Source organism: Narcine bancroftii, chromosome 13 (assembly GCF_036971445.1).
Source record: "Narcine bancroftii isolate sNarBan1 chromosome 13, sNarBan1.hap1, whole genome shotgun sequence".
Classification (NCBI taxonomy): Eukaryota; Metazoa; Chordata; class Chondrichthyes; order Torpediniformes; family Narcinidae; genus Narcine; species Narcine bancroftii.
In genome coordinates, this window is record NC_091481.1 from 15,151,433 (window position 1) to 15,167,835 (window position 16,403).

Genomic DNA, 16,403 nt, shown 5'->3' on the forward strand with positions numbered 1-16,403 from the left:
GCTTCTACAGTTCCAGATATGGACCACACTCTAAGTAAAAATATGACCTAAAGATGTCTTTTAAATCTCTTATCTTTCACCTTAAACCTATGCCCTCTAGTTCTAGAATCACCCATTGTGGGGAGAAAAGTGGAAGTGTTAATGTTATTAATGCAGGATTTTAATAACTAAGATTAAAGTCTGAATGCATCAGGAACTGTGTCAGGTTGTCACTTCAGAAAACTTTGCTCCTGCATTTCACAATCTGTTTTACATACAAGAATGCTCATTAAGAACATACAAAAAAATGAAGCAATGATAGGAATGTACTCTGATACTGTATTAAGAGGAGCAGGAAGAACAAACAGGCAAAGGAAAATCAAAGATAGAGGAGTTAGAGTTGAAAAGTCACCAGGCCCAATGGTCGACATTCCAGAATATGGAGGGAAATTAAGTGATGAAATAGCAGATGTACTAACCATAATTTTCCAAAATTCGTTGGAAACAGGAATTGTACCAAAGGACTGGAGGGTAGCGAATGTTAACTCCTGTTCAAAAAAGGGGAAAGGGATAAGCTAGATAACGATGGACCAATTATCCTCACATCAGTAAAGTAGGTAAATTTCTAGAAACCATATAAGGGATATCATTAATGTACATTTTAAAAATACAGTATGTAAAGTGTATGTACTGCTTGATGAATTTAGCTGTATCCTTGTGGGAAAAGTGAATTTAATAGATGTGATTTTTTTTTTAATTTAAAAAAATGAAAACCTTTGAATATTTTTTTTTGTGAAGATGAAGGCCAGTGTTGTAAAAAAGAAGTTTGGAAAGATGCAAAGCACAAACACAGTAGCAGAGACATGCAAGTATACTTCCCAATTTGTCAAGATTTGCCAAGCTACATGCACCACTGATAATACAGTGGAAATTCTTCTTCTTCATATAAATGATATGGAGGGAGGCCGAGAGAAAATAACAAACGTCACAAATAATGCCAATTTATGGAGACAAGAAATGAAAAGAGGATATGTCTACAGATTAAATACAGTTGCATAAATGTGAGAGTGTATACTGGGTGAAAACATTTTCCCTAAAGATAAATAATAAATAAAGGTTCCATTATTGGAACTTAACACCATTTAGAATGAAACATACATGAAATTCTTTGTCTACGGTAAGGAAGACAGTCACCACATCGTACAGAAATGAGGCCCCAGCGAGTGAGCGAGTGAGTGAGTGCGTGTTCCTCTCAGTCAGTTTGTGGGGTTTGATATAAGGATACCCCATTCCTCAGAAAGGAACAGCTTGTGCGTGAATGGATTTAGGCAAGACATCCCCTCCCAGAACCAGCGACAAGGTGAGGTCCAAGATGGCTGAGGGAACTTCTGTTGCAGTGAATGGCTAGACCAAGCTTCGATGCAAGGGATGCCCTTTTTGCGCTTCATGGCACGTGTTTGCTCGATGGCTGTTGACCCTACAAGAGGGTTCGTCCACCCTTTAACAGGTCTTTATTTTTTTTAAATCATGCAGGGTCTCCAGCCACCCTGCACACCATGCAAACTAGATACTAACTTAATGAACAAAAGATGAGCCTATTGTGAATTTTGGTCAAGTACAAATCAATTATTATGCAGATCTTCAATATGTAGTTGTAGGAACTTGTTAAAGGTACAATCCAATCCACTAGTTATACCCAAGGGATGAAAAGTTATGACAACTGCAAAGGAACTTAAGAGTAAACCACAGAAAAGTCCAATGGTTTACAAATCAGTAAAATAGCACTGAATATTTTAAAAAAATGCAATAAATCATTATGTTTGAATGTTGAACATTACTTGAAAGAAGCAATGAACACATCAATGAAGCAGTATGAAATTTGGCTCGAAGACTTCAATCTCTATTATCATCAAGATTGGCATGTTAGCACCACTACTGATCAAGATGTCAGACTGGGTATGAAGGGCTTTTGAATGAACCAAGAAAAAGGAATCTTCTTGGAATCTAATCTCACTTGAGCATACTGCTTTACGTCACAGACACAAATGTGCATCATTGCTGCACAGACCTTGTGGAGATGTTACCATTTTCATATTGAGAACAGCATTATTTCTGCAACACTATATTTATGATAAATGACATCAATGAGACACTGGACATCTGCAACAGCAAAATTACATTCCACAATTTATAACCTCTGGAATATCACAATCTATCACAACCAAGAAAACCAGAGGATCAATCCTCATTCAGAAGTAAAAAAGCAGTGCACAGAAGTGCTGGAGAAACTCAGCAGGCCATGCAGCATCCATGGAAAGAAAAAATAAGTTGACATTTTTGCATGAGCCCTTCTTCAAGTGCCAAAAATGAAATAAATGTTCAAATAAGAATTTTGGTGGAGGAGAGGGGAAGGGATATGAAGAGCAGACTAGCAGGATACAAGTGGGAAAGGGAAGAGAAAGTAGTTTGGAAGTGATTAAGGTAGAAGGCAGAGGAGAGGCCAGGGAACTGGAGGAAGGGAGAGAGACACAGAGGGATGAGGGAAAGAGAAACTTGAAATTGGAGGTCAACATTGATGTCGTTTGGTTGAAAGTGTAGTTCCTTCAATTTATAAGTGGCTTCACTTGGCAGTGCATGAGGCCATGATATACTTCTCATGTCATGTGCCTTCCTGGACACTTGTCTCTGCCTCCATCTTGTGTCAGAGAACTTCCAGGTCCTTATTCAGGCCTTCTAGTTTGGTCCCCACAAGGGCTCTTTCTTTCCCTCATCTCTCTACATCCCTCTGGAAGCTGCATGACATGCTAGATTTCTCCAGCATTTTTGTGTACTAGACCCAGCATCTGCAGATTTCTTGTTTACCTCATTCCACAATTACAAAAGCATACAATTTCTGTACCTAAAAATGAAATACTGGAAATACTAACTCAATGATGCAATGCAGGAGTACATGCAGACAAAATTGAGGAAATGGCATGTTACAAACTGTTTGGTATTCCAAAATATAACACATCACAAATAAAGATCTACTGTTCTGCCACATCCAGCTAAGAACGGTTAAGATTAATTATACAATTAAGAGGAAGAAAACATCATCCAGGGGAATATGAAGAAACAAAAAGTGAGCAATTAATGTGGGGTATATGGTCATTCTGCTGCACCCGCAGGAAAAAGGAATCTCTGGGTTGTATATGATGTCATGTATGTGCTTGGACAATCAATCTGAAATTTGATTAATGGATGATTGTATGGGTCCATATATGATGGGTTGAAAGCCTCTTTATCTCTCTATGTCCTTTAACATTACATTCTTAAAGATAATGGAAGTTAATGTGTAAAAGACAACAAGAAGTGGCAAGTAGTTAATCCTGCTCAGTTTCCTTCTGAAGATTCATCAGCCAATCTAAGTCATCTGATCTGACACCCAGAAATTGTTGAGTGCAATGGATGTGGGAAAGCTTTGGCCACATTCCAGTGTTGCTGTTGAGTAATTTGTGCTCCTCAACCAGTCTGCACCTTAAGTCAAGCTATTCCCAGTACTGCCACAGGACTGACATCCTCTGAACAAAGAAAACTGCCCAGGTACATGAAGTCCACAAAATGTATGACAAATCCCATCCAACAAATGCCACCCACTCTCAATCACATTTTACTCATCTTTTGTCTACTCTTCCCTACACAATGAAGGCTCACTTGTTCAATATATCAAGGCACATTCAGAAACATGGCACTAGGGTAAAAGATAGGATCTCAAAAGATGAAGTTTGTGAAAGAAGCTGAATGGCTTCCCCTTATTCTACTTAGGTTTGCTTATGTCTTGCTAGCCATGTCCTATTACATTACCAAAGTGTCAATCAGTATGCAAGGTCCCAGAGTACTGGAGAAAAGCCAATGTTAATCCTCTGTTTAAGAAGCACAACAGGGACAAAGCAGGAGGTTTCAGGTCAATGAAGCGTTAATCAATATCACGGTATCAAGGAGGTGAAGACATTGGATCTTGAAGAACATTAAGGTGGATGAGATCTATCATGGGCTATTAAGAGAGGTGAAAGCAAACTGTAGATGACCAGAGATATTGAGGCTCTGGACAAGGAAAAAAACAGGCATATGGATCAGGTGAATCCCTTGAACAGTATAGAGGTGGTACAACATAGATTCACATGGCGGGGCATGGGGCTTAAAAATATTTTAGTGAAATATTTTGCGAAGTAATTAAAAAGTTAGTTTGAAAAAATAAACTTCCAAGTAAAATCGCTTTGTTCTTTTTATTTTCATCACATGTTTTTGCTCTTCCGATGTTTCTCTGTTGTTTCTCCAATGTTTCTCTTATTTTAACTGTGGTTATCCTTGGTTAACATTATATTTTTTCTGACTGATTTTATTATCATCCATTCCAAATTATCTCATTGGTGACAAGGATTCCAAATTATCTCTGTCAATGCCCCTATACTTTTTCAGTTCAGTAGTGAGTGAGACCTGTATCTGTATGTATCTTTGTGCACTAGTGTATTGATGGGGGGGGGGGGAAGAGACGGTTGGGGGGGTTCCCGACCGAGGAATCAGAAAAACAAATAGGGACCCCAGAAAGTAAAGCATGAGGCTAGCACAGTTTTGATGTATTCTCTGCAAGAAAAATTGTCAGAAGTTGAGCGAGTATTTTTTTTCCTTTTTTTTTAGGGTCAGTATTCTTCCTTTGATTTGGTCATTACTTTTATTACAATTTTCATTTCTAAGACATAATAAAATATTGATTAATCTGTTTCAGGTAGCTCATGCTATTGTATATTCAAAATGAGCAGACCAAGGAGGCAAAAGGTTCGTCAATATTCAGTGCAATTCTTGAAGCTTGGGTTTATACCTGCTGTGCAAGATGAATGTGCACCTTTTTGCCTAGTATGCCAACAGACTTTGACAAATTAATCAATGAAAGCAAGCTGTCTTGAAGCTCATTTGACATCCTAACTATGTGAATTCAAAATTGGAATATTTTAAATAATTGAGAGAAGTTTGAAAATTGATTAAAAAAATCACTTCATTATTTGCTGCGCAAACTCCAGTCCTGAATCGTACCTTGAAGCTAGTTATGAAATTTCTCTGCTGATAGCAAAACATGGGAAGAATCGTACAATTGGGGAGGAACTAATTAAATCCACAATATCAGTGTTTCAAAAACAGTTCTGCAAAAGGATGACAAAGATGTCCAAGCAGTGACGGCAACAGAATAGATGTTGTGCGTTAAGATGTTGAAAAACAGCTTATTGAGAAGTTGAAATCACGAAAGTTCTCAATACAACTGGATGAATATACTGTATGGGACAGTGAGGATGTTACTGGTATACGTGAGATATACTGATCAGGAAGAGTTTCAAGAAGAGATGTTGTTTTGTGAATCATTAGAAACAACCACTATTGCAGTTGATATCTACAGCAAGCTCAAAAATTATATGAATGAAAATGAAATACTAAAAGGAAACATTGTATCCAGTGCTACAGATTGTGCACCTGTTATAATGGGTAAAAAAAAAGGATGTTTAAAATTAATGAAGAATTAAAATCCAAACATGTTGGTTGTGAATTGTGTTATCCACAAGGAAAACTTAGTTGCCAAGAAAGTTTCCCCTATTCTACATGAGATACTGCATTCTGTGATTGTGTATCAATGCCATCAAAGCTAACGCCAAATGTGAACATCTGTTTAAGCAGTTTGTCGATAAAAATGCAGAATATATGAGATTATTGCTTCTCACTGAAGTAAGGTTTTTGTCAAAGGGAAACTGCTTCAAAAGGTTTATGGAACTGTTTGATCCCCTCAGCGAGTTTTTGAAGGGCAAACCTGAAATGAAGCTCTTGCTAACAACAGACTGCAAAGCTTATGTGAGTTACTTGACAGACATTTTTGAGAAACTAAGTACATTGAACAAGCAACTCCAAGTAGCAAATATGATGCTCGTTGATGCAAAAACAAAGATATTTGGATTCATGGCACTTCTAGAATTATGCCAAAGTAATATTTCCGCAAGAAATTTCAGTCAATTCAATTTGTGGAATAAATGTGAGGTAATTAATGCTGCTACAAATGTCATTGTTGACCATTTGAAAATGTTAGTTACGTTCTTCAATGATAGATTTTGTGATTTAAAGGCAATGGATTTTCCCTCTTGGTTAACTCAGTCATTACCGGTGGACTTATCTGAAGTTCTAGTGCAATACCAAGAGGAGTTATCTGAGTTGCAACATGATGAATCTGTGAAAACTCTGTTCAAAGTGAAAGAAACCATAATGTGGCTGTCTAACGAGATCAGAAAGAAATACCCAAATTTGACTACTTTAGCAAGGGAACTAATGACATATTTTCCATTGTCTTATTTAGTAGAATGTAGCTTCAATGTTAGTGATTTGCTACAAGCTAAGAAAAACCGACTAGAAATCACAAAACGTGGAGATTAAAGGTTAAAACTAACAAAATTAGTCCCACGAATCAAAATAATCTTCAGCCAGCGCCAGGGGAAAGGTTCCCACTGAAGTGATGACAACAGTTGAATGTGTGTCTGAGATGGTTGACATATTGTAATAGTTGTTGAACAGGAAATATGTGTTCCAGTGTATTCCTGACCTTAAATGCATTAAAATACACTTGCAGTAAATGATTTAATTAAAACTTCTTTTGAATATATAACTTTTTTCTGATGATGGGGCGTATGTTTTTTTGAAAAATTAAAGTAGGGCCTTGAGCAAAAAAGGTTGAGAAGTTCACTTAAGAGGAAAATCAGGAGGGAAAAGATGGGACATGAGATGGATCTGGCAGACAAGTGGAAGGAGCATCCCAAACGATTCTACAAATATTCTTCTTCTTTGGTCTCCGTCGGCTCTGTGCCTTAGGTAATCACTGCAGAGTGGCTTCTCCAGGGCTGCAAGCCAGGGCAAAGTTAATATGGCGATATCAATTGAGAGAATTGGCCCATGCAGTATGAGCCCCTCGCCATGCCAATGACAGGTCCAAAGGAATGACGAAGGTCGATCCAACTTGGTGCCAAGCAGCATAACAGAAGTTGCTGAACTGGGTCTGAGTACATAATTCAGCCACCTTTGGAACTTTGACTCCTGATTTTTCCCTCGGGGTTTACTCCCAAAGCCTTTCCTGTGAGAGGGTATAGCTACAAGGCAGCGGAGGTTTGAAATCAGAGGTTTCCCTCTCCTGGATGAGTTACCATCCATGGTTAGCAAGCCCCATCTGCCTGGAGCAACTGGTTTCAAGGAGCTAGTGGCTCACCTTTACTATAGCAAAAATATTAAAGACAAAAGAATAATTGGGGGAAAATAGGATCAATGAGGTCATTTATGCTGAACCTCAAGAGATGAGTGAGGTCTTAAACAAACATTTTGCATCTGTATTTACTGTGGAGTAAGGCATGGATGTTGAGGAGTAAACAGTAATGTCTCGAACAGAGTCCACATTTCAAGGAGGTGCTGGTGGTTTTAAAACATGCAACAGTAGATATATCCCTGGGGCCTTATCAAGTGTATCCCTGAACATCATGGGAATAACTAGGGAAATTGCAGAAGCCCGAGCAGATATATTTGATTCACTGTTAGGAACAAGTGAGAAGCTCAAAGACTGAGGTGTGGCTAATGTTGGCACTTTATATAAGAAAGGCTGCAAGGACAAGCCAGGAAACTATAGGTTACTGAGGGACCAAGAGATGATTTAGCTCTACAGTTTCCATTTCTCTTCTAGCTGTTCCTGTTTTCAGTTTTATCTTAAACAATGCCTCCTCCATCTAGTCTACTTCCCTTTCAACCTTCACCGCTCCTACCTTCTTCTTTCTAGTATCCTACCACAGTATCCTATCACCTCATTTTTTGTGCTGGCTGTCTGGTCAATGAGGACCAAATGTCTTGTAAACTCCATGGTTAGGCCACATTTGGAAAATTGTGCAGGTCTGGTCACCAAATTATAGGAAGGATGTGAAAGCTTTGTAAAGGTTGCAAGAGATTCTCCAGGTGGTTGCATGGAATGATTAGCTTTCAAAGAGAAGTTAGACAAACTAGGATTTGAATATAGAGGGTGGTATACCTGGAAAATGCTGCCACAGATGTGGTGGAAACAGATATGACAGCAATGTTTAGAAAGCATTCAGACAGTTCAACAGGCATGGAATGGAGAGATACAAGCCAAGTTCCAGATGTTAAATCGCACTGCAAAATCTGGATGCTGAATCCCCAACTAGTTCTGGTACAGGCTCAGTGGACAGGATTTACTCAGGGAAGTTGTCAATTTTTTTTCAGATCAGTGTATGCATATAATTATTAACTATATTCAGTTATTGAAAGTATTTTCCAGCATAGCCTTACTGAAGGCTAAAGAAGTAATGTGGCAGATCAAGGAAGAAAGGCAATTGTTATACATGAACTTGCTGAACATATGTAAGCAAAATTAAACCAACCAGTCCAATTGAGTTGAACAATGGAGAATATGCATTGCAAGATAGTGACATCCAAAGGGACTGCATAACGACCATGGAGGACAAGGTGCACAAATATACTACATCCATAATCAGAGGAGAGTAGAAGTCACAGAGAATTAATTTTGTTCCTCTCTCTTCTCCCCCCACCCCCACCTTCAAATAGCTACCTTTTGGACAACTCCAAAACTGCAAAGGTTAGTAAGGGTTTGGGAGAACATGACCATTTCAAAGACTTAGAAGGAAGAGGAAAGTGGAGATGAGACAGTAGTTTGGAAAAATGAGCATAATTGTCAACTTTTGAGGGTGTGGTTAAAGGTAGTGATTTTGAAACAGTCTTGAAGGAAGGTCAACATAGATGTTGAAAAAGAATGTTGAGAGACCAGTTTAGTGAGAGACTAAAAATAAAGGCTTGAAGGAACAAAAGGAGAGAAACTTTACAAATAGAAAGATGCAGCAGACCAACAAATGAGTCTCATGTAAATACTATGAAATTGGAATTGTAAGTAATTACTACATTAGACATGCAGTTTCCTCAATGGGTAATGATGCTAACAAAAATACAAAATAAAACACAATGATTAAAATATTTGCACCACTCAGGAAACTTTCCTTAAACTTTGGTTCACTCTCTCTTCCATCCTCTCTACACCCTTTCCTAGTACTTTCCAAAGCAAAAAAAAAGTGCCATCTGCCCTGAATCGAATTTGGATCTGAATGATTCTTCCAGGTGAACCAGCAGTTTATTTGAACTTCTTCCATTATCAGGTACAGCTCATAATACTCTGCAAAAGCACATAAATTAGGTGCTTTCTTGTTTTGCTCCATCCTAATTCCACTCAGACTTCTTTGCCTTGCTTTCTCTGATATTCCAGCTAAGCCCAACATCTGCTCGAAGAACAGCAGCTCATCTTATTTCTAGGTGTGTTGCAGCTCTGAGGAGTCAAGACAGTTCAATAATTTTGCCTATCCAGCCTTTCCCACTTATGTGTAAGAAATGTCCAATCTGATGCAAGATCATTTACCTGGAACATGAATTAAATTTTTCTCTCCAGATGGTTGCATGGAATGATTAGCTTTCAAAGAGAAGTTAGACAAACTAGGATTTGAGTATAGAGGGTGGTATACCTGGAAAATGCTGCACAGATGCTGCTACCGACACAATCTGACCTGCTGAGAGTATTCAGCTTTCTCTATTATTTCAGGATTTCAAGAACTCCTGTGTCCTGTTATTTTTTTTCCCCCACAGCTGCCCTCATTCATCTTTTAACAATCCTCCAGACAGATCATTCATAGATAGCTAGGTGGTACCAATGGTAGTCACCTGCACAACCATCAAATATTCAATTTGCCCTCTCCATTCCTACTCCTCCTTACAAATTTATACATGCTTTTATTTTGTAATTGTTCCAGTTCAGGCAGCATCATTGACCTGAACCTTTAATCTATTTCTCTACAGAAATGGTCTGTAAACTACCAAGTATCATCATGAAGTTTCTTTCTTCTGCAACATTCATGTATTCTGATGAAAATATGAACTTATAGAACTAATGTGAATACAGGAGAATCTAAAACATTTGTGCAGAATAGCTTCAGTTGATAACCCCAATAGAAAAAAAAAATAAGGATTGAAAAAAAATCACCAGAGATTAATTCAAGAGGCCAGATGATAACAGTTGTCTGATACAGAAAGAGAAACATGGAGGAGAAAACAGAATGGATTAAAGAAGGGAAAACTGACAGAAGATATAAAAACACTGTAAATTTGGCAATTTCCTTGCTGTAGAAATAAGGCTGAACTGCTAAGCAGTTAAACAAAAAATTTGTAGATGCTGCGATTACCAGTAAACTTTACATGAAAATGCTGGAGAAACTTAAGAAGTCATGGTTAGGCCACATTTGAAATATTGTGCAGAACATTGAAGTCTACAATGAAAATGAATTGGTCAAGTTCAGGGAATTGGAAGTTGTTGAGGGAATGAAGGACTGGACCTAGGGGTCTGGTCAATGTTCTGCACAATATTTCAAGTCCACCTCCTCCACCTTGCAGAACTTATTCTCACCCTCAATGATGTCTCCTTTAACTCATTCCACTTTCTCCAAGTCAAAGGGGCAACTCTGGATACCGGCATTGGTCCCAGTGATGCCTGCCTTTTTGTTGACTATGTAGAGCAATCCATGCTATAAGCCTACATTGTCAAGGATCCTCAATTGTTCCTCTGTACATTGATGATTATATTGGTGTTGCTCATGCACCCAGAATGTATCTATAAATTTTATCCACTTTGCTGCTACCTTTCACTCCAACCACAAATTAACTTGGTCCATCTATGGCGAAGCTCTTCTCTTTCTCAATCTCTCCATCTCCATCTCGGGAGACAAACTTTTTACATATTTTCTTCAAACCCACCAACACTCATAATTACCTCGACTACACCTCTTCACACCCTGTTCCCATAAAGATTTTACTTCTTTCTCTCAAGTCCTGTTTTTATAGCATTTGCTCCCAGGATGAGGTCTTTTATTCCAGATGATCCAAGATGTCCTCCTTCAAAAAATGTTTCCCCCCTCTACCACCATCATCTCAGCCCTTACCCGTATCCTCTGCATTTCCCCCACATTTGCCCTCGCCCCCTCTGCCCCTATATGCAATAAGGACAGGATTCCCCTTCTCCTCATTTACCACCCCACCAGCCTCTGCATCCAACATATTATCTCCATCCTCCACAATTTCCATCACCAACAACATGATCTTACCACCAGACATGTCTTCCTCTCTCAGCATTCCGCAGGGACCGCTTCCTGTGTTGTGTTCATCCATTCATCCCTTCCCACTAATTGTCCCCTTGGTACCAAACAGTGACTGTAAGAAGTGCTACCCTTATACACACACCTCCAAGCTACCACAATTTGGAGCCGCAAATAATCCTTCCAAGTGATGCAACACTTCACTTCTGAATCTGTAGGAGTCATCTACTGCATCCAGTGTTCTCACTGTGGCCTATTCTATATGGGAGAGACTGGACACCATTTGGGAGACTGTTTTGTTGAGCACTTTTGCTCTGTCTTCAGCAATGGCAGGGATCTGCCAGTGGCCAACCACTTCAATTGCGTACCCGACTTGCATATCGACATGTCTGCCCATGGCCTCTTGCAGTACCAAACTGAGGCCACCCATAAATTGGAAGAGCAACACCTAATATTTCTTATCCAATGGGATGGCATTTTTTACATCAACTTCTCCAGTTTCCATTATGGTACTCCCCTGTCTCCCTCTTTCCCACCCCTGTCTCTTTTCCCTCTCTATTCACTATCATTTCCCTTCCCTCTCTATTCACTATCATTTTTCAGCTTTTTCCTCTTGTGCCCTCCTACCTATATCCATTTATGACCTCTTGACTGTGCTCCTCCCTCTACAATTTTATTCAGGTTGCTTTTTGCTCATACCTTGATGAATGGCTCTAGCACAAAATAGAGGTTATGTATCTATCTTCACTACACCAAGAAAGTTGCATGACTTGCTGAGTTTGTCCAGCATTTTTGTGTAAACTGCTAAAGTGGTTATAATTTCTATTGGTGTACATGTTGAGATTCAACTAGGAACAATGGTTTTGTATTTTGTTTAAAATTCATCCATTATCATCTGCAACAAGTTAAATGGCAATTTGTGTCCAAATGCTGCAAGTATATTAAATCCAAAAATAACAAAGAGGCTAAGGGTATACAATTGACCCAGTGACATTAACTGACTGGAAATTCTGAGGTTTCATAACTCAAATACCTCTATGTCCGGAACTTGTTTACTGATTCTAGAATTGATAACTTGAGTAAATACTGAACACTTTGGTATTTTTCCAGCATGATCTGGCTCAATAATGTGGTAAATTCCTAAGAGTACAAGGGCAGAATGCACAAAGTTGTCTTTGAGAGTGGAGTTCGTTCATTTAAACTGACCTAGATTTTCAAAACAACATTCTCATGAATGTAACAGTAATTTCCCACCCAGAACATACGTATTTTAGGAAATGCAAGCAATATATCTCCCTTGATTTTAATGGAAATGTAAGGCTTTAAAAACCCTTAGAAAAGAGTCTGATGACTTAAGAAAAAAAATTCAAGTAGGTTATTAGTTTAAAACAATAAAAAAAAATTGAATTTCAAGTTTCTGAGTGTCTTTAAATTTCTCAGCAACATCCAGTTTTAAAACAAATCAAGTATTTTACAGCTCTGGCTACATTTGTGGTGTGTGGCTTGGCCAATTATTAATTTTTCATGCTTCAAGCCCTTATGATGAATGTTCAATGTGAAGAATCTTCACATTATTTTAGCTTGCCACTTCTTTCATAATCAGCCAAATTAGATTTATGGATCGTCAGAATCATTTACATGTCCACTTTATTCAACTAAATTCTAACTCCATTTGTAAACCCTATTCAAAGCTCTAAACTTTTAGAGATGAGCCTACTTACATTTCTAAATTATTTCACATCAATTTGGAATTCTGAAAGTCCAAATTATACAGTGTGAAACAAAAAAAAAAACATTTTGCACAACTGTAGCCTTGAATTTTAAGTTTTGTATAAATCAAAAGGCCCCCTTTAAAATATTCCTAATTTGTAATAAGAAAGCACAAAACATTTTCCTCAATAATCAGTGGGGAAAACAAAAACTGTAGATGCAGGACGCCAACAGTTTAGACAAGGTTTATAACCCTAAACTATTTCTCTGTCTACAGATGCTCCCTGACCTGCAAATATTTCCAGCATCTTCTATTTTTTATTTCCTCAATCATCATTTATGACCAATATTAATGGTTTATTTTTAAATACCACTAAACTCCAAATTCTTGAACCTTAGTGGTGATCCTGTCAAAGGCGTCATAGCTTCTGTTTTAAATGGCCTGTGACAGTTATATCTTGCTATTCAGATAGCGACAGATGTCCCCAGTTTCAAGGAGCTAACAGAACTCCAACAATACAAAATCTGCTCCATGTGTAGTATTTCAATTTTAGGTTGAGCAATGTTCCAATCGTTTCATTTCCTCCAGACCTAGAGTGTAGCTGTGGGTACATGTATGGTCCCCACCTACTAATGCCTTTTGGTCAGAAATATGGAACAATTCTGTTCCAATCATACATGGGTATCACACCCCATTTCTTTCTCCTCTACTATTGCATTGATGCCATCTCCTGTGTCCTCACGGAGCTTGAAAATGTTACTAAATTATCCTGCCCTTAAATTTACCTGGTCTGTTTGTGACACCTCTCTCCCTCTTCTTTAACCCTCTTGTCGCCATCTTAAGAGACAAACTATCCAGTGTTACCTACTACAAGCCCATGAACTCTCATTGGATTGTTCCATTTTCCATCCTGTCCCTTGCCATGCCCTTCTCAGAATTTCTCTGCCTCTGCTCCCAGGATGAGGCCTTCCCTTCCAGGCCACATGTAATTTCACCTTTAGTCTTGATGAGGGCTCCCGATCAGAAGCGTTGACTGACCATTTTTATATATGGATGCTGTCTGACCTGGTGATCTCCTCCAGCAATTCTTAGTTTGCTTGGAGATTGGCTCTGTTTTTCTTCTGCAGCAGGTTCACAAGGTGGCATTAATAAAAATCTTTATTTATTCTTTAACAAAATCTCACCATTTTATATATTTACACCTACCTGACATATTTTCCCTTTTCCTTGTTTGTAGTAACATTGCTCTGTCTCTATCCAAACTCCTGGAAGAATAATTAAAGCATTACAGTTTTATGAAAAATGTCAATAAAATCTTAAAAGCATTATTGTAAAAATCTTCTATATTATTAAGCATACATACCGAGGCTGACAACGGTCACACAAGTAGGTTTCTGGAATATGCTGCCTGTCAATACCCATGCAATCTATATGCTGCCACACACTACGTAAAAATAAAAATTAAAAGATCACATCAAATTGAAAAAAACTAGAAATAGTGTTCACAATTCATTAAACTGGAATGTTATTTCAAGCTATTACCACCTTCATCTTTCATAAGACTTGCTGTGATGTAAAACAGCTAGTTATTAATTTTAGCCTTTTGGTAAAGAAGTTGAGAAAAAAAAATTGTATCATGTTATATTATCCAAAATAACAGTGCAATCTGATAACATTGAGAAAAACTGAAGGAATTTAAATTAATTTACCATGTTAACTTACAGCTTAAAATAGAAGCCAATCAGATCCTGAAATATCCCTTTGTTATATATTTCAAAATATTTTGAAACATAAACACACAAATCTTCAAAAAACCATCTAAAACTGGTAATAATGTAAAGATGTATCATAAAAAGATGCAAAACAACAAATCTTTAACAAAAAAACTAGTAAATAGAACAGATGTTATGAGGGAAATGTGCATGCTTTTAGATTTTTGGGGATGAATGTTTTAGGTTGGCCGTGTGGCTGTGTCATGGCTCGAGTGCCTAGTCGTTCCCTTAGTCATTCCAACATCACTGCTGGTAGTTCTTCTGGGTCCTTGGCAGTGACCAAGAACTCCCCTGAGATGACTAAGGGAGCTCCATATACCATTTCTGTCACTGAGGCATTGAAGTCCTCTTTTGGTGCCGTGTGGATCCCCAGGAGAACCCACGGTAGTTCGTCTGTCCAATGAGATCCCTTGAGCTGAGCCATCAGACCAGCCTTCAGGTGTCTGTGGAACCGCTCCACCATCCTGTTGGCCTGGGGGTGATGTGCTGTTGTATGGTGGAGTTGGGTTCCCAGAAGGTTAGCTAGTGCTGTACAGAGCCCTGAGGTGAATTGTGCACCCCTATCTGGTCGTGTATTCTGGAACCCCGAACCTTGCCACCTAGGTATTAATCAAGGCTCAAGTGCAGACCTCAGTCATTATTTCTGCCAGTGGGACCACTTCTGGCCATCTTGTAAAGCAATCGATCAAGGTATCTTGCCCCCAGGAAAGTGATAGCAGTCCGACAATGTCAATGTGAATGTGACTGAACTTTTGTTGTGCTGACTCAAAGGTTTCTTTTGGGGGGGGCGGGGGGGGGGGGGGTACCTTCAATGTCTGGCAGAGTGTGTAAGTCTTGGCCTGCTGACTGACCTGCTTTTGGAGGCTGTGCCAGATGAACCTGCTGGCTACCATTTTGATAGTGATCCTGATGGGCAGGTGTATCAGGCATTAAAAACCTGCCATCTCCATGCCAGGATGATGAGGCGGGGTTTGCCAGTGGAGTTTCTGGGTACCAAGGTTGATGGTGATGTCCTCTAGCCTGAGCCCTGAAACTGCCGTCCTGTACGCAGGAAACTCAGGGTCTGCTTGGTGTGCCTTGGCCAGGGCCACGTAATCTATCCCCCGGGACAGGGTCTGTAGTTAAGAATGCTTTACTGCTCCCCCAGCCCTTGCTTACGTAGGCCCAGTTTCCCGCTGCTGGGGCCAGTTTTACCGCTATTGTGGGCAGAAGTGATGTCAACAGCATACTGGCCACTGATTGGTTGTATTCCTGTTGCGCGGGCTGTCAGCTGGGAAGAAAGGCCATGAACCTGGGCAGGGTTTGTGAGATCGCTGTTTGTCCACCATTTTGTGTATTGGGTCGCCTCCCAAGTAGCGGGCCGCTACAGCGTCACTAATTGGACCCAGCATACTGGGTGTCCTGTTCACACTGGGCGACCCGGTATGCAATTCAAAACAGTTAATTCAAGGCGCTTAATTCAAGGGTCAATTCCCTCCCCCACCCCCCCAAACCACCTTACCAATTCGACAGGTGAACTGGTAAATTGGTGGTTACAGGGTTCAAGTGCCAGTATGAAAGGGGTTATTCTCTCCTTGCTGTATCCAGAGTTTCTTCAGAATTTCCTATTTGATTCTTAATTACCAATTTATACTGACGGCTAGTTTTGTTCTTTGTGAAAAAATATTCATTGTGTCCATTCTATCAAAACCTTTCATAATTTTTAAGGAGCCAGTGAAGTAAACATGATTC

General features: G+C 39.1%; 1 protein-coding gene across 1 annotated transcript in view; it reads right to left on the reverse strand.

The window, feature by feature from the left end:
* kmt2e (lysine (K)-specific methyltransferase 2E) overlaps positions 1-16,403 on the reverse strand; it is a 120,762-nt gene that overhangs the window by 56,312 nt on the left and 48,047 nt on the right. The window contains 2 exon segments of the mRNA XM_069908245.1: positions 14,107-14,165; positions 14,264-14,344. Of these exon segments, the coding sequence (XP_069764346.1) occupies positions 14,107-14,165; positions 14,264-14,344 (140 nt within the window).